The sequence below is a fragment of the Micrasema longulum genome, unplaced genomic scaffold, assembly GCF_059751315.1.
Source record: "Micrasema longulum isolate JH-2025_06_02 unplaced genomic scaffold, ASM5975131v1 h1tg000281l, whole genome shotgun sequence".
NCBI classification, from domain to species: Eukaryota; Metazoa; Arthropoda; class Insecta; order Trichoptera; family Brachycentridae; genus Micrasema; species Micrasema longulum.
Window position 1 is genome coordinate 679,997 of NW_028277485.1, and position 18,435 is coordinate 698,431.

Sequence of the window (18,435 nt, forward strand, 5' to 3'; positions counted from 1 at the left end):
ATTACTTATGCTACATTATTTTTATTACCTGATTTAAAAAATAAATAAAAATAAGAAAATATTTTATATTTCAGATTTGACTCATTGGCACTTGACCAAATTGGTGAGTTGTCAACTTAATGGCGAAATGTTCTTGTGATTAAATTCATCATCATACCCTTACCCACATTTAATGGTCCATAGGACACTGCTTTCGTAAACCAAATGCAGTGTATCTCAATCATCTGTCACATAATGATCAGTATTACGCTTCAAGTGCTAATCCAGAAACAATTAAATATAGCAGTGTAAAACCACCTTTTATATCAACATTTCATATCAACCTTGCCAGGACCAAAAGCATTTTAGGTCAATGCGCCAACCACTACACTAAATGGCGCATTGAATGGTGGAATTATCTCTGCACCATTTCCCTTTTGCTTGCCAGTTTGTTTATAAAATAATTAATCATACATTGGCAAAAGCATCAAATGTGTTATGCAACGCCATTTTATTAAAAAAAAACACCATCAAGTTGAAAACACCTGTTCATAATTCTGGTTATATTTCACGCAGAACTGAATTCTTCATCCCCTCAGTGACAAAGTTATTAAGTTAGTCAAAAATAATATGATACAAAACAAACAAACCATCACACCCTTTCCCCGTAGGCAGAGAGGATAGAATGCCATATCACTCTGTCTTTGCATACAAACCTCGCTTCCTCTACACTCATACATCTTTTCATGCGTGCATGCCGATTATTCCGACATGTCCATCTTAAAATATTTGTTGAGTCTTTCTCGGTCTTCTTCGTTTTCTACATCCATTAACATCCGCATCGTAAATCCCTTTAGACGTTCTTTCATCGTCCATTTGTTCTACATGTCCGAACCAACGCACATTAACTGAACTACTACCAATGACTTACTAGGGAAAGCCATTCCATTTCTCCACAACTCGGTTTGTCGGGAAGTTCTTCCTGGGGTTGGATGAGAAGGAGATAGTGTTTAGTTTCAATGTAAGATGGCGGTTTTCATTCATAGTGAACATTGATTCTAACTTGGGTACATTATATTGCTCAGTTAAGATTTTGAACGTTTCAATCACCACGCTGCCTGCTCTCTTCCAGTGAACTTAACCCGAGCTCCCTTAAGCGGTCCTCATATGATTTATTTATTAGAGAAACTACCATTTAATTGCTGTTCTCTGGACTTTCTAACAACTCTATGTCTCCAGGAGTGGACAAACATGTTTTATAAATTTTGAGGAACAAAACAAATTTGAACACCTTTATACATAGTTTTACCACATATTCGCATTTAATATCATATTGAATCAATTTATGGCTAACAGTGTTCTAACACTCAATATTTTGAACTGTTAATGTTTGAATTGCTAATCTTTAAACTATGAATGTTCCCAGTATGTACCTTCTTGATCTGTAGCTCTGTATCCATAATAGAAGTGGAATTGGTGTCCCAATGAGGTGGTACAACAAGCGTGGAGCATCGAGTCACCACCAGTTTGAGTATTTTCATTGCCTCCTTGTAATTATTGCCACCCTAGAAAACAAAACATATAAAATAATCATGAGGCATTAGGGAGCAAAAAAAGACAAAATAATTACACTGTTGAGTAATACATTCATAGGAATTGTTATGTTAAGTTAATAAGCCATTATTCTTTTATTATACATAGAAATAGTTGAATTTTTATGATTTACCCAAATATTTAAATTTTTTGGTAATTTTTTTTTTTATTGAAAAGGAAATATTTGTGTTCTTATGATTTACTCAAATATATCAAATTTGGGGCCATTGTCAACGAGTTGTAAATAACTCACTATTAAAAAAGGAAAATCAAGTTGGGTAGAGTGGGGTCCGAACCTAGGATCTCTGATCCAAGAGTCCACAACACTAGCCATGGGATCACAACCCGATTATTGAGCTATATTTTTTTATTCAAAATATGACTATGTAAAATTCGACTTACGTCAACAAATTTAGCTATGACGCGCAACAGATCAGCATTGATTGGTTGGGCGGTGCCAGAATTGAGATCCATGTAATGCAGCATACAGTGCAGGACTGACAGCACAGGTAACTGGAGGCACGGAGCCCCCCTCTCCAGCACCTCGACCAGGAAGGCTAGCATCTGCAGACTGAGGTGGGCGTACGTATCCCATAGGTACTTCACCACACACTTGGTCCACTGGAAGCTCTCTTTGCTGAAGGTACGCCGGCTGTACAGCGTCATAACAGTGGCCAGATTCTCCAGTTTTTTGCTCTTCTCAAGTGACACCTAAACAAAAACGTTTGATAAAAACATGTAAAATTATTATTTCATTGGAGTATTAAATCAAGATTGACAGATACATCATCGGAGATAGAGAACCAGGGAATTTACTTGGCTTATGAAGTACGAGGTGTATTCGGAAAATAACAGGAATTTTCATTTTTGGAAAAATGAATTTATTTATTCATTTACATTAACGTTGTCGCCTTCAAAATAGTCCCCATTAGATATTATGCACTTGTACCAGCGCTTCTTCCAATCCTCGAAACACTTCTTAAACTCGATCTTTGAGATAGCCTGTAGCTCTTTCAGCCATGCGCTTTTAATGTCATCTATGCTTGTAAAATGACGGCCCTTTAAGGTTCTCTTTATTTTTGGAAATAAGAAAAAGTCACACAGAGCCATATCTGAAGAATATGGATACTGAAATATCGTTACAGTATGGTTTTTGACCAAAAATTCACAAACTAGCAATGAAGTGTGAGCAGGTGCATTATCATGGTGCAAAAGCCATGACTTTTTTTGCCACGAATCCGGGCGTTTTTTTCAGGTTGCTTCACACAAATATTGTTGAACTTGTAGGTAGTACTCCTTATTGACCGTTTAACCTCTTGACAAATGCACTATGTCATTAAAATCGAAGAACACAGTAAGCATCACCTTCACGTTCGACCCCACTTGTCGAGCCTTTTTAGGTCTTGGCGATCCAGAATGCCTCCACTGGGACGATTGAGCCTTAGTTTCGACGTCACATCCGACTGTTATAACATGTTTCAGTAATTCTACATCGTCGTTGACTTCATTTAGTGATGCCTGAGCAATTTATATTTGCCGCTGTTTTTGTTCAGACTTCACCAATTTTGTAACAAATTTTGCATAAATTCTCGTATGTATTAGTTTATAATTTTTTTAAAATTATATATACCCAGGTTTATCATTCCTTTTCCACATATAATGGTGCATAGGGCATTGCATTGTTACACCAATCACAGCGTATCTTGATCATATATTTTTTGTTACATTAATTATTTATTTATTTAATAATACACAGAATATGCAATTCCATGCTTGCACAATTATTCACTTTCATGTCCCAACTTGCTAAAAAACTGCGTATCGGGACTCATATACTAAGATTAATAAAAAGATAGATCTATAAATATTGTGACAGATATCAAAATACAAAATACATAATTAAAATTAATATATACCAAAAAAATATAATACAGATAAGTTATTTAATAATACTTGGTATATCAAAATGAAGATAATGTATCTAAAATGTAATTTAATTCTTTTAAAATTTATGACGGTAAGCTAATCAGTCTTACGCTCAAATGCCAATCCAGGGGCTATAAAATATTCCAGTGTAAAAACATCTTTTCAAACAAATATTTCATGTCAACCATATTGGGAATCGAAACCCGAGACCTCTTGCACGGTAGGTAAATGCGCTAACCACTACACCACGAAGCGGACAATACTTGTCGCATTTAATTATTGTAATATCACTGGGAATCGAACTAGGAACCACCGTGCTAGAGGCAAATGTCTAAACATTGCATTGTGGGATTGCCAAATATGTTTGTCCAAATATTTGCTGTAGTATCTCAGAATATTTTTTATCAAGATGGGTAGGCATTTCAACAGACGAACAGGGATGTTTAAACACGGACAGAATGGTGAATGCTACCCAGTTCATAAAACTAATAACATGAACCAGTTTATGACGGGACATTCAAATTCCTTTTTAAAAATATCTGTCATTTTTAATTGAGATATCCTTTATTATAGTGAGTCGCGAACCTGGGCAATGTGGTGAGCTGCCCTAACACAAGTTTCATTGGCATCTTCGTAATGAAGCAGCATGTACGGTAGGAGAGCTACCACATTCATGGGAAAGGCAAGGCACTGGGTCGGGTCGATCACACTCAGTTCTAGCAGAGGAGTCAACTCTGTCAGTAGTCCAACCACTGGCTCGTATGTTGTAGGGTGTGTGCAGCCCTAAAAATAAAAATGTACGATAAATAAATATAATCATTCTCCAAATCACAATTTCTATACTAAATTAACATAGCTCATGTTAATTCAAAATCCCTGCCCTGTATCTACTAAAACCACCAACAGGAAATAAAGGAGATACTTAAACACTATTTTTTTATTCCAAAATCCACGTCATAAATATTTTATAACTGATTTTGATTTTGAACTATAAATTACAAATTGTAGAAATTGGTCACATGTGAAGATGCCGGATATCAAAAACGGGCAACTTAACTATCATAATTAATTTTGTATAATTTATACAGCACCATTTTTGTGAAAATCACCACAAAGGCATTGTAGGCATATTTCCTCTACAGAGTGTATGGATAGTTAGAATTCTAGCCATCGTTTACTTTTTTTTATATATTTGACTATGAACTATTTAAATAAAAATATAGATATCGATGGCAGAAATCTGTTATGAACGTTAAGTTAAGTAGGCTTTTCACTGTCAATATAATAATTGTTTACAGATAGGAGCTAGACAACAACACGTCTTGCAGCTACAGAGTGCATGGGCGGTTGAAATTTCTAGAATTCAGTTAAAAATTAGGAATGAAATAATTTGACAGTAAATTTTATTTACATAACATGGAAGCCAGATTATCAAATGTCTTACCGAATGAACGAATGGAATTCTAGCAACTTAAAAAAGATTTCAATAAATTTATAAAAAATATACATTGAATAGTAAGTTTGTTTAGATACATTTGCTTCACTTCTTTTTGCTAGAAATATTTATACCTTGAGGAGCAGGGCGTGGAGCCCGGGGAAGTTTTGCCAACGCAATTGTGATTGTAGGCGGTCAACGCGATCGCGAGCATCAGGACGGTCGAGGGGGAGACGGTGCATCACTCGTGTTAGAAGACCAACACCGAGCAAGAACTCATGTTCATAGTCAGACTCCAACAATGACACTCCAACCCAGAAGAGGGTCGAAAGGATTGTTAACTTATCATCCTGAAAATACAAACAAAATATATGAATTCAATAAATTATGCACTGGATGGCATCCACCATTCAAATGCTATCAACATATTATATAGTATTGTGTTTTCCTACTACCATTTTTTGGTGGAACAGCATTTTAACTGAATCTATGTTCAGTACATATATTATATGACTGAATCTAGTATAGTACAAATGTCTCTTAATCCAATCCACCCGGGCGACTCACTAGTGAGTCGCGAGTTTCTCCTGCGATAGCTGAATGAAAACATACTAGCCGAAAGTGAAACTTTGTCTCTAAAAAATCTCAAATCATCACACTACTGATATCTTGCATCATTTATCTAAAATACAGTTCCCAGCTGATCAAACAAAAGTTATAAGACAAGCCATAATTCTGATTTAATCGATGGCAGTTTTAAATCTTCCCGCGCCATTGCGAAAGTGGTGACATAAGGGCGTGTTTTAGTCTGATAAGCAGCGGCCTGCAACGACTCCCAATCAAAGTATTCTTTGCTTTTTTGTGTATGTGAAGAACTACATATAATTAATCGGTTCCATTTTATTATTGAGTTTATTTTATTCAGAGACGTTATAATAAATATAATATGCAAACAATAATAATGTGGAGCCTGTTTTTAGTGTAACATGCTTTTACCTAGTGAGATATTTTAGTATATCAGTAAACTTCTATTATTGTGTTTTAAACTTTTTAAATTTTATTTATTTATATTTCCTCGTAAATACAAAGTTTGCTTTTTAGTGTCGCGTAGTAAAAAAACTGAACATTGAAATAATATCTTTAATAAGGTATGGTGTTTTTTAAAAACTGTTTTTTTAAGTCCCAAAATTTAAAATGTCGGGTCCCGATCTTAACAGTGATGAAGTTTTGAATAATCTAGAGTCAATAGACTCAGATTTCAAAATGAGTGAGGGTGAAAATAGTACTGAAGCTGTTAAACCCGATAACTATGATTCCGATACAATCACTGTCAAAGAAAGTTATGACGCCTCGTGGATTGCAGGCCCTTTTATACCCATAATACACGAATTTGATGATTTCATATCAGATTGTACAACAAAGCTGTGTAATTTTGATACCTTAATACCAATATTTTTAGAAATTTATCATAAGTCACAGGGCATTATCCAAACTCAGATATTTTATATTGAAGAAATAAATTTTGTATAATTTCTACTAATTTCATACAAAAAATTACCTGAGTAGCGGAATCTCCTAACATCTTCAGTGACTGAGCTGAACGAGAGCGACAAAGATTGGGACAAATTTTATTTGAAATCTCCGCACAACCTCTGCCTCTTTCTGTGAAAATGAAATTTTTTTAAAAAAGGATAAATAATTTATAATAACACATGCACATATAGATAATATCAAACAATTATATTATTTGTTACCTCCTTTAGTATCATTTGTTGAAGATTGCGTATTCTTTCTCATACAGTAAGACACGGAATAACTAGTGCTTCTTGTATGGTTTGTCATACAACCACCACAACCTCCAGGCGAACGTTTCCCTACAAAATATTGAATATTATTAATATTGTAAATAACCATACAACACCAAATAAAAAACCATTTTTGAAAATAATTCTCACCCCCAGATGACAGCATATTTCCCTGTGCATCTTTATTGTTGAGGTTCGGAGTTGACTTGAATATCTCCCTCATAAAATCTAAAGGTCTGAAGTTCGATTCGAGGGAATCAACGGCCGCTTCGAGGGTCAAGAGAAGTTCAGTTACATATCCTTGCATGTCCTCTCCCTGTTCAGCTACTGTCTCCACAAGACGAGAGAGGATATCGGACACCATGCGACCTGTCATAGCGACACCAATAAACCGGAACACCTGGAAATATATATCATGTTTAATTTAATCACTAAACTTATTGCAAGAACCAACGTACACTATTATATTTTACAATAGACCTTCTCAGGTCGCAGTGACACCGGTAGCTCATGGAGAACTCTCACCTCAAACAATATAAAATATGATATACGCTTTATATTTATACGCAATAATTGTACACTTATGCAACGCTTAATTCAGTATTATACATTACGCAAAATTGCTAAAATACACATTAATATTTATGAATTAATTTTTTGTAATTAATTGTGTTACAGTTAGTTGTTTCGTAATAGTGTTGATCCATACCTGCAGAGATCGGCCAGCATAGTGTCTCGAGGAGCAGGAAAGTCCCAACTGCAGAGCAGTCTGAGCCCAGCGTTCGCTAACGAGGGCATGAGGAAGTGACTCTCTGAATACTTTCAATACATGCTGTAGCAATGTGTTCAGTTGACAACAACTGCGCACACTCCAAACTGAAAAATTCATTATCCTGTAATTAATAATATCCATAAAGGCCAAAACAGCCTACAAAATTTTTATATATTTATTTTAAAAATTATTTTTAGATCATAAAAAGATTTAACATTAAACAAATTTGAATGAACGAATATAATTTACACGGCGCAGAATTTAACATTGATATTTTTTAGAACAATATTGTTACTGTGAGCATTTACGAATGCTTATGTCGAGGATCTAGCAGAGCAAAAGCCGTAATATTCAACCCTTTTTCTTTTTGAATATTGTCAAAAAAGATCAATGTTATCAAACCAATTTTTTTTATAAAGAATCATATTAACCCTTACCGATCCAATGTCGATTGTCATTCGACATAATTTTTTTTCCATATATCATACTTTAGAAAATTATAGAAACTAATTTATTCATCAAAAAAAAAAAAACTTGATTTGTAGTAAAAACGAGATTTATTTTTGAAATGTACATAGTAATGGCCTTACTATCTATATTTTATAATTTTCCAAAATATGATATTTGGAAAAAATCTATGTCGATTGAGATTCGACATTGGACCGGTAAGGGTTAAAAAAAATATTTTTATTGCACATTTTGAAAAGATTAAAAAAAATATAACAATTTATTAGCAAAAAATATCAAAAGTAAATTTAAACAGTGTGATAAGTAAATTTTGCGACATTTAGAACTCTGGGATAATGCAGCAATTTCATTTCAGCACAGAACTCTATGCACCATCGAGTGGATGTGAGGGAAAGGGGCAGGAAATTATGAGGTTTAATAAAGTGTGTGCAGTGCATCGTGTAAGGCTGCTGTCAATATCTTTAATATGACTATCTAAATCAATTACTCTTTTAGAAAAAATAAAAATGAGTATTACGTAAATACAAAATCTGTGCTTATGAATATTTCAGTTATGAGCCATACCAAAGATATCTTCAGCTAAATAATTGTATAGAAATAATGCATACAGTACAATAGATAATAAATACATGAAGTTTTTTTTGTCAAGAGGAAATTTCAAAGCGTTCGCAAATCACATAATATCCTCATTGCAAATCCATGATTCCATATGCCAAATTTGTAGAATGAAATTGATATTATTATTTTTCTAATGCACAGTAAAACTACTAGACTAAAAATGTTTGCACACTTACCCTAGAATATATGTTTAAAAAAATATATATTCTAGAAAATGAGAGATGGATTTGCTGTGATGACATTTAAATTTATCTTAAAAATATTGACATTGATAATTATTAAAACAGCAAAATGAACTAATCAACCATCGTAGAAATTCTCCAAATAAAACTAATATATCTTTTAGAAAGAACTGAGCCACGAAATAAAAAGGTGACTAGTTAAAAAAAAATACATGTTTCCGTCATGGTACTGACATTTATTCAGCTAGGTTAATAAAATTTAAATAAAGTATTAATTACCAGATACATACGAGTATGTATGCTACAATTTTTAAAAGAAAAAGTTTAAAACTAAAAGAAATATTAGGTATTTTTCACTAAGTATTTCTACCACTAAGATGATTTTATGATGAAAATGAATATATTAAATTGATATATGAATTTTATACTTTTAATGCACAATAACTCAACTAGATAAACTTAATATATATGATTCAACAATGTTTTGAGTATGTCCAAATGGGACGTACACAAAATATTGTTGAATCAACTAACTGGTATAAGAAGAAGTATAAAAATTGGGACATTGTTTTCAGGCGTTGCCTAGTGAGTGAATTGGTTCAGTTGGATGAATCTCACCCACGTGATTAAGTTTTCAAATCTTTTACTTCACAAAAGTCAACAGATGAAAGAGTTGAAGAAATATGGATGTTCAAACATAGGCAGAATGGTGAATGTTACAGTGCGTAAAGTGGCCACTTAAACCAGCGAATGACAAGTCATAAGCCTTTTAAATGCCTAGACTTCCATATTCCCTTCTCAAAAATGTTTTCCCTCTCTGTTACAAAAAATTTAGATTAATATATATGATTTACAAAATTAATTATTCAATTTCTGTTGCCTAGTATGTGTTTTAAAAATGATTTAATTTGCCTTAGTATTTAGAAATATATTATTTTAGGTACTAGTTAACCTAGATATATAATTCGTATAGTGTAAATGAGCATTTTATACAATGATTTATTTATGTGTGTACATACATAGTACCTACTTTTTTTTTCTTCTAAATGAACACAACGGGCTGGGCACAACGGGACCACTTTGAACAAATTTATTTTTAACCGGTTAAGTGCCATAAGCGTGTTAATGCACTCTCCGTTTCTATGCTAAGAAGGCCGGCTACGCTAAAATAGCACGTAAAGACTTGCGCAATTGACACGAGGAATTATTAAAATTATCAACATGACAGCGGTTCAAATGGGAGCTATGTTTGACGTTTAACTAGCATCAATAAACCCGGATTGGCACTTAATTTTGGGAATCCCATTTTTAGTATTGCGTATTGTTTTTTGACGACAAACTTAGTTTGTTGTAATATCAGATGGTTTTATTTTATTATTTTGCTGCAGTTTTATTTTATATTTATTTTCTTTGTATTGTAAATCTATTATTTGTGTTTAAAAGAAAGTGCGTTTTATATTATTTCTCAATTTACAAGAACATTTATTTCGATTTTATAGTGGAATGCGCTAGTTTGTGTTTGCTTATTAAAAATGTTAATTTTTTTATCGGGACCTGAATACGATGTGATAACGGTTTATTGCCAGTTTTTAAAAATAGTTTCCCGTACTTAAATAATAATTATGTATTGCTCAAATTTAACTTAGTTAAAAATCTTGTTTTCTTCTTTAATTACGGACTCAAAACGGAAGGCGAATATGAATGTGTGTATAAAATGTATGAAGATATCATATACGAAATAAATAATTAATGTATGAGGCAAGTGACAATCCTGACATTATGTGAAAAATTTAATTGTGTTTTTCTGAGGCAATGGTGTCTTAAATGACACATTGTCTATTTATTTCGTAAGTTTTAAAAATCTTTTTTTTGCCATACACGTTTTTAAAACAATTATTGTGGGTTTTATCTTTTCTAAGATGCTTAAAATTTTGCAGCCTGCTGGGAACTGCCATAACAATACCTAGAAGCGCAGAAAAGGTTAAATACTCCAAATATAACAATAAATCGGCATTTAAGACGACTCAAAAATATAATTTTTCATTCATCAGTCATTATTTTAATATATTTTATTTATATGTAGATCTCAGACGCATTTATTAGCATATATAAAATTTAAAATAAATACACTGGAATCTCTTTTTCTCATTCCACACTGTACCATGTAAAAAAAATGTATACTAAACAAAGAAATATAATAATAGTAATGATAGTTTATTAACAAAATTACAATATCATTATCTACTACAATTTTTATGATAATAGATATCTCTGGATTATGTGTAGCCTGCCTAACTAGGTACAACCTGTTTAAATGCATCTTTTTGTGTAGAGCTAAATAAACAAGACATGAGTACCTCTAGGGAATTTAGTTTACGATTTTACAATTTAAATTTCCTTTTCTTTTTTCTGATTTTTTAAAAATTAAATATATTTTAACAAATGTTCTGACTTCCCTCTACCGAAGTCCAGTAACCAATTGTTTTTAAATGTGTTAATAATAATAATACTATGGTAAATAAGTTTCCTTGCATAAAAATCAATTCAGTATTTCAAAAAACTGAAATCGTTTACTATTTAACATTAATTTTATTCAAACATGACAATAAAATACTAAAAGTAACAAACATTTTTTTATATCGTCCCAAGTTAGTAAAAGAATGATGTAAATAATTCCAAAAATGAATAGCATTATTATATTACTATTACACATTGTTTAATTAATGTTCAATAATATTTTTTATTGAAATTTTGTAGTGTTATTTTAAAACTATTATTTTGTTAAAAAGAAGTTCCGGTTCATACAGATAAAATAAGCGCAAAAAAAATATTTAGAGCAAGTACATAAATACGCTTTTATAAAATAGCATCGTTAGATTTTCTGCTTAAAATTGTCATGTTTACATATTATATTTAAACAATTTTTCTTGCACCACAACAAGTAAAATAGGCTTGATTTTCATTGAGCACTAGTTACTAAGAAACAATTCCAAAAACAAGTACTCACCTTTGGCTGTGATATCCTCGTAGTTCCAAAGCGGAGTGTTGTGTGGGCGGGTGGCAAGGAAGTGGATGAGAGACTTGATGACGTCGGCAGTGGGCATGTCAGGGCCGGGCTGGGGGGCAGAGCCTGGGGCAGGGCGCACCTTGCCTACCTCTATCTCCGTGGCAATACTATCTGAGGACTTATGCACCTCCACACTGGGCGCACCCTTAGCCTGCTCCGGGTCTGCTGTCACTATCACAGGAGGTAGAGAAGGATACCCAGAACCCTCGCCTGTTAATACAAACATTCAGAAGTTAATATTATAAAATAAAACTTATTTGCGTAATGTGGGTAATTGAAAGGAGGGTGGTAAGCGCCGGGAACAGGGTTGATGTGCACTGAAATCAACTTTGCCAAATAAATATTTGTCCAGGAGGCGAAATTAGGCATTCACAATGGAGTCCCGGTGCCGACCCTTATGTATGGAATTGTAAAAACAAGGATGAAAGTAGGCTGAATGCTGTCGAAATGCAATCTGCATGTGGTAAAACTATGTATAGGAGCACAGATGTCGAGATCCGTACATTATGTGAGTAAGGCATTATCGACAAAACCAAGAAAGGAGTTCTGCGTTGGTTTGGATATGTAGTACAAATGGACAGCGAAAGAACGGATAAAAGATTTACAATAAAAATGTTGATGGTGTTACTAATATTTTTAAATTCTAGAAGTCAAGTACTTCGATTCATTGCCAAGGTTAGTAAAATTTGTCATTTATCCAACTTGAGATAGTGGACTGCCACACCTAGCAACAATTTGCTAAACTACAACTAGTTTCCTTTTTGGAAATGCGACATCTGACAGTTAGCGGCAAGGTCAAAATAAGATAAAAATTAAAAAACAAAATAAAAACATTTACCTTCTGATTTCTCTTGTCCATTATTACAATTAGTATTGGCTAGATTTCCTTGAAGGTAGCTATCAAACACAATGTCAGGCTCTGAGGAAAAATTAACTTAAATTAGTAATGCAACACGATAAATAAACAAATTTATAAAAACAACGCAAAAAAACAATAAATTATTGTTACAACCTAAATTCAGATTATACATGTTATTGTTTTAGTATTTTTATATTTTTTATAAAAATAGGAAGGGAATGTAGAAATCTATGTTCATGATCTGTCACTGACTGATTAAGCGATGGCTTTATATGCTGTAAAATATTTACCATTCTGCCCAAGATTGAGTATGTCCATTTTTGTCAACATTTCTACGATCAAACTTTAAATGACAAACTGATATCTTAATTAGAGATGTCTTTCTTAACAGATACCTTTTGTTACTATCCGGTATCCGGCTTACCCGGCTCTTTTTTATTACAGCACAGTTTAATGGATGTGACAACCGCTGGTTCTGATATCCCTTATCCCTACTGATCCTTTAATGCAATCGGTGCATGTTTGAGGTAGTTGTCGCATCCCTTGAACCGGGCATGTTATACAATGGTGGATGATTGTGAAAATGACAGTGTACGTATTTTAGTATTTGCATGTTAATGTAGCGTAAACAGGTATGTCTCGAAACCAATAGACATTCAAAAGTCAATAAGTGGTTTATAACATAACAATCCCTACAATCTACTACATTTTTGTGGTAATAGATTTCTCTGGATAGTGTATAGTCTGCCAAACTAGGTACAGCCTGTTTTAAAGCAGACATTTTTATATGGAGTGCAATATTTTAATAAAACATAACTACGTACTAGTGTATTTATCATACAAGTTTAATTATCCATACAATTATTTATCAATATGTTTAAGTAATTCTTCTGACCTCTCTCCTTTAGAAGAGACCCAAACCCACTAGGACAATTTTTTTTTATATTTCTATATATCATATTATTAGCACTATGATTTTTTCAAGTTTTGTATTTCTGAAATTACTCCCCATGTGATGTCTCGAGTTATCTTTTGCTTCTTCTCAGTCAGTTCTGCCGATTGATCGGTTGACGGTAATAAAAAACCGAAAATATTTCATAATTCTCTTATCGTTGGTCGATTCTTAAAATAATAATAATAATTAAACATATGTTTTATTATTTTGTACATTTTTAAGAACTTTGGCAGCACAATTTAATGGTCTTGTTTTTATCTTGTGTTCCGGACGCGTAAAAGTCGAATAATTTAAAATAATACAATAACTAGAAAGGATCCCCGGTAAATGTATAGAACTGATGGCTGGGCTCTCAATAAAGATAAAATGGTCACTTTCGAGCCTGGCCTCAGTATTACCGGGGAAAAATAGCTAGGTTAAAATGGATAAAATGTATAAAAATATATTATGTAAATGTCATGTTGCGCGCGTCGCGGCTGCCGACGAAATGGCCCGTACGGGCATTGAGCGCCCGTATTTACGCCACCTGCGGCCGGCGGCATGTAGCGAGTGGCGGGGAAAGATTACCCCCACCACTCCGAGGCAGCCGGCGCGGGTGGGATGGCCGACTCACGGAGCCCGACGCGCACCGCTTTATAAGGCGGTCAATTGGAAATATTAAATCAGTTGAGTTCCTAACTCTGAACAGTTCACACGTGTTTTATTCCGTTCTCCGTTCTCTTGCGTAAGAAAACATTTTTTGTATCCAATTTCCCGTAGGGCTGAAGTTCCTCATTAAATCCGGGTCATGGTTTTACAATGTTCAGGAAATACATGGAATATTTTGGGTATACTAACATTTAAAAACTTAAGTTGAAATATTTAACTACGAAGATAATGCTTTAAATATAAATAATACAATTTATTGTTGGTTAATTTATTATGCATATGAAAAAAATTACCTGTGAATGTGTGCACCACTATAGGCAGAGTGGGGATGGGTAATCCCAGACCCAACCGTGAGGTGTGGCTGTTGAGGAGAAGTCTGGCAACCGTGAGGTGATCGTTGTGAGCCGCCACAGCAATAAGAAGGTTCAGTAGGAGTTGGCGACAGTGATCGTGAACAAGGGCTCTAGAATTTTAATAACTCAATTACTCATCATCATCTCCCTATCCACACCCAGTGGTGTGTACAACACTGCATGAGCACTTCGATTACCTTACATCCGAGGTAAGGTGATCAGGCTCAGAGTGAAATATTATAGTGTAGAATATAGTTTACACAAATATTTAACTTACACTTAATCAGGAATTAAACCTGACACCCTAAGCATGGTAGGCTAACACGACACTCGCTACACTACGAAGAAAACTTATCTCTAATGAATTTTATTTTTAGAATTTTTACCAGTGAGTAGTCAGCGGTCTAAGTCCAGGCTCTATATAAAAATTTGCAATTATTATTAAAATAAAAACTTCGTCATAAATAATTACATCATCCTCCTGCATCCACAAATACACACATTTATGTAACAGCTAATGCCTTCAACAAAAATAATAATACACACTAAATACAGCTATGCGAAAAAACAAAATGTCAATTTTTTTTTTTTTTTTAAATACCTCAAAACAGTAGCAGATATAGATATAATAAAAGAAACTATAAATATTTATAAATGAAACTTAAGTATACATAATGTATCAGGTCATGTTACCTGTTACTTTTCAAATGCATATTTTTTTGTTGATAATTATGACGTCTAGTTTTGTCGTTTTTCCGATCGAAGAACGATCATCATAACTAGTCACTCGTTTGCCTGTGATTTCCAACCAATGGGAGAGTTGGAACTCGCGCTCCTATTGGCCTAGATACATGACATAGCTACTGAATCAAGTCCAGAAACGTCACTTTGGGTAGACAGACACGGACGGAGGGCATTTTACGTCATGTAATGTTATGATATATATTTTATAAATAAGATATTGAATTGACAGAGGCAGAATATCATACTGTTTTCCACCTTCCAGCTTGAAAAGTTTCAATTTTCATTTTTAAAAGGATAATTTAAATATTTAAAAATTTCCATAATAAAAATGTTATATTTGAAGCACGAACTTTGTGGTTATTCATTATAATAAAATAAATAACAACTTTGTTTTTAACCACTTTTTTTTATACCGACCGGTTTCAAAGCTATACAAGCTTCTTTATCAAGGTTTACTTAACTAATGAATTCTATCCGATCTTATTTTATCAGTATTATGCTGTGTATGGAACTAATAACTCGAGTCTTTTTGTTTAGTAATGTGAGATGGATACGCTCAAAACTAGACAGGAGTGGACTAACGGAAATATTGTTTATTTGGTTATTTATTAACAAATTACAACAGGGATGGAGAATACCTTAAATAAGGGAATATGGAAGTCTAGGCATTTACAGGGCTTATGACCAGTCATTGGCTGGTTTAAGTGGCCACTTTACACACTGTGTAACATTCACCATTTTGCCTATGTTTGAACATCCATATTTCTTCAATTCTTCCATTTGTTGATTTTAGTGAAGTTAAAGAGCTGAAACCTTTATTGTTGCAAAGAGATTCATCTGACTGAATTATTTCTAAGCAACGCCTGAAAACAATTTTTCAATTTTTAAACTTCTTCTTGGACCAGTTGGTTGCAAAAATGCACACAGAAAAAAAACATTTTCAGTCAAAAAATTTTTGAATTGATGTTTCATACCAACCAAACCGGTAATCGATCCCGAGACTTATTGATGGTAGGCAAAACCATAATTTATTTAGCGCCGTTTTCGTGAAAAATCACCTCAAGGGCGCTTTACAATTGTATACTTAAACTTACATTCTAACTTAACTAATTAAGTATGCGTAATCCATAAACATAAGTGAACCATGGAATTATATTTGTTTATTCTTTTGCATTTTTTTTTTTACTAAAAATAATATTCCATTTACCTGGTGTGATCAAGACCAAGGAAGATAATATGGAGCATAAGTGGTACATGAATGGACCAATCTAATTCAACTCCATCTAACACCACATCGCAAAGTAACATGACTGCCACGTTGCATCTGAAAACAGAAAATATTTTTTTACATTAAAATGTCATTTTTACATTTTCCTACTTTCAATGCCTGATTTTAATGAATGATTTCAGGAATGTCAAAAATATTCCTTGTAGAGTTTTGGGGGACTGGATAAATATTTTCATACACTGAAATGCAATATATCAATAAAATATTTTACCTGTGGAACCCGGAAATAGGTTGAGCACTGTCGGGAAGATATTCAGTAAGGGGTGCAAAGTAGCCCCCAAACTCTGGCATAGGAAGGGGATGAGGTTGAGGAACATCGAACTTCCCATCCATCATCAGACTATGCACGGGAGTGCGCTGGCTAGGGAAGTCTTCAGATGACTGGTTCTACAAAGAAATATACAAATTTCAAGTTTAATTTAAAACATTTTTTGCGCCAAAACAAGCTGAGGCGTTATGTAATTCACCAAACCCAAGCAGCCAAACAGTGGTTACAGAACACTCAGGTTTAAGAATAATCACATGTGAATTATTGGGATCTCACCGGGAATCGAATACTCTTGTGCATGAGGCAAATCTTTGCCATTTAACCAAGGAGCCATTCGTATGTTTATATTTGCTGTAATTCATTATTACAATTATTGAAACTTTAAAATTGTAGCATTGCTAGTAGTCAAAATGGCAAATATTGTCATTGGAGGCCATATTTGGAGGGTACGAACTATAAGGACAACTCCACCAAGAGTACAAGAGTAGTAGTACCTCAAAGAAGATATAAACTACCAAAAGACCGAAATAAATTGAGAAGGAGTAAGAGTGTTACTAACCAATCCTGGGTTACTATTCTGAATCTTCTCTATCCCCTATAGAGTAGTTAATTTGGGGATTTTTATTTTTTTGCATGTGACAACACTTTGCTTCATATGGCCCCACACTGATGATTAAAGGTCAAATGATGTTTAAAACTATTTAAAAAATTGAAAAAAAACTAATACAGTTTGGTCAATTTAACCTTATTGTGTTGTTTAGTGTTTTCAGTAATGCTAAAGGTTGCAGTATTATTTTTTTATGAAAATCATTATGTTTGGTTTCACATGGTCATATTTATTTATTAAACTTTTTGTACATAATATAAATTGTTCATTGGTAGGCTTATTGCTTAATGGCAATTTTTTCCAACGAACCAATAAAATAAAAGTTTTATTTTGTGTTGCGAGTACAATAGGACAAACTTCACCCACCATTCTCCCCTCCCCTCCCCTAGTGAGCATCCACAGAACAGCTAATAATTATGCTGAGCTGTTGGACTTGCTCCAGACCACTCCTGATGCAATTAAATTAGCTATCCTTTCCATTGAATGGCCATCCCCTCAATTCTCCTTTTTTAGATTTCTATTCATCTTTACTTTATTTCTTTTTTCTTTTTTAAAATTATTGACATATTAGTGAAATAATTATTATTTTATTTTATGTCAATTGCTATAATACTTTATGTACTATTTAACTAAATATTGTTAGAGTCCTCTGGGTGTTATAATAAAATTTAAATTATTAAAATCTAAAGATATCCATAGAATATCCATAAAAAAGATATCCGTAATATTTATTTAACGTTTAATCATCGCCACCCTGATGTCACCCATGTAGCAAAGTGTAGTCACACGCAGAAATCCACAAATTAATCACTCTCTAGATGATAGAGAAGATTCAGAATAGCACACCTGGGGATTGAATCAAGAAAAA

The 18,435-nt window shown here is 33.4% G+C and overlaps 1 protein-coding gene across 2 annotated transcripts in view; it reads right to left on the minus strand.

Moving 5' to 3' along the window:
- The window catches only part of fry (microtubule binding protein furry), a 62,783-nt gene that overhangs the window by 11,395 nt on the left and 32,953 nt on the right, over positions 1-18,435 (minus strand). Inside the window, exons 29-41 of one of the 2 annotated variants that reach the window (XM_088224382.1) lie at positions 16,904-17,079; positions 16,612-16,728; positions 14,601-14,770; positions 12,684-12,764; positions 11,786-12,055; positions 7,448-7,614; positions 6,889-7,138; positions 6,688-6,807; positions 6,492-6,595; positions 5,068-5,283; positions 4,084-4,281; positions 1,975-2,283; positions 1,413-1,544 (exon numbers count right to left, since the gene is read on the minus strand). In XM_088224382.1, coding sequence (XP_088080508.1) covers positions 1,413-1,544; positions 1,975-2,283; positions 4,084-4,281; positions 5,068-5,283; positions 6,492-6,595; positions 6,688-6,807; positions 6,889-7,138; positions 7,448-7,614; positions 11,786-12,055; positions 12,684-12,764; positions 14,601-14,770; positions 16,612-16,728; positions 16,904-17,079 — 2,310 coding nt within the window. Of the gene's footprint in view, positions 1-1,412; positions 1,545-1,974; positions 2,284-4,083; positions 4,282-5,067; positions 5,284-6,491; positions 6,596-6,687; positions 7,139-7,447; positions 7,615-11,785; positions 12,056-12,683; positions 12,765-14,600; positions 14,771-16,611; positions 16,729-16,903; positions 17,080-18,435 lie in introns of both variants that reach the window. The other variant, XM_088224383.1, reaches the window with a different exon arrangement.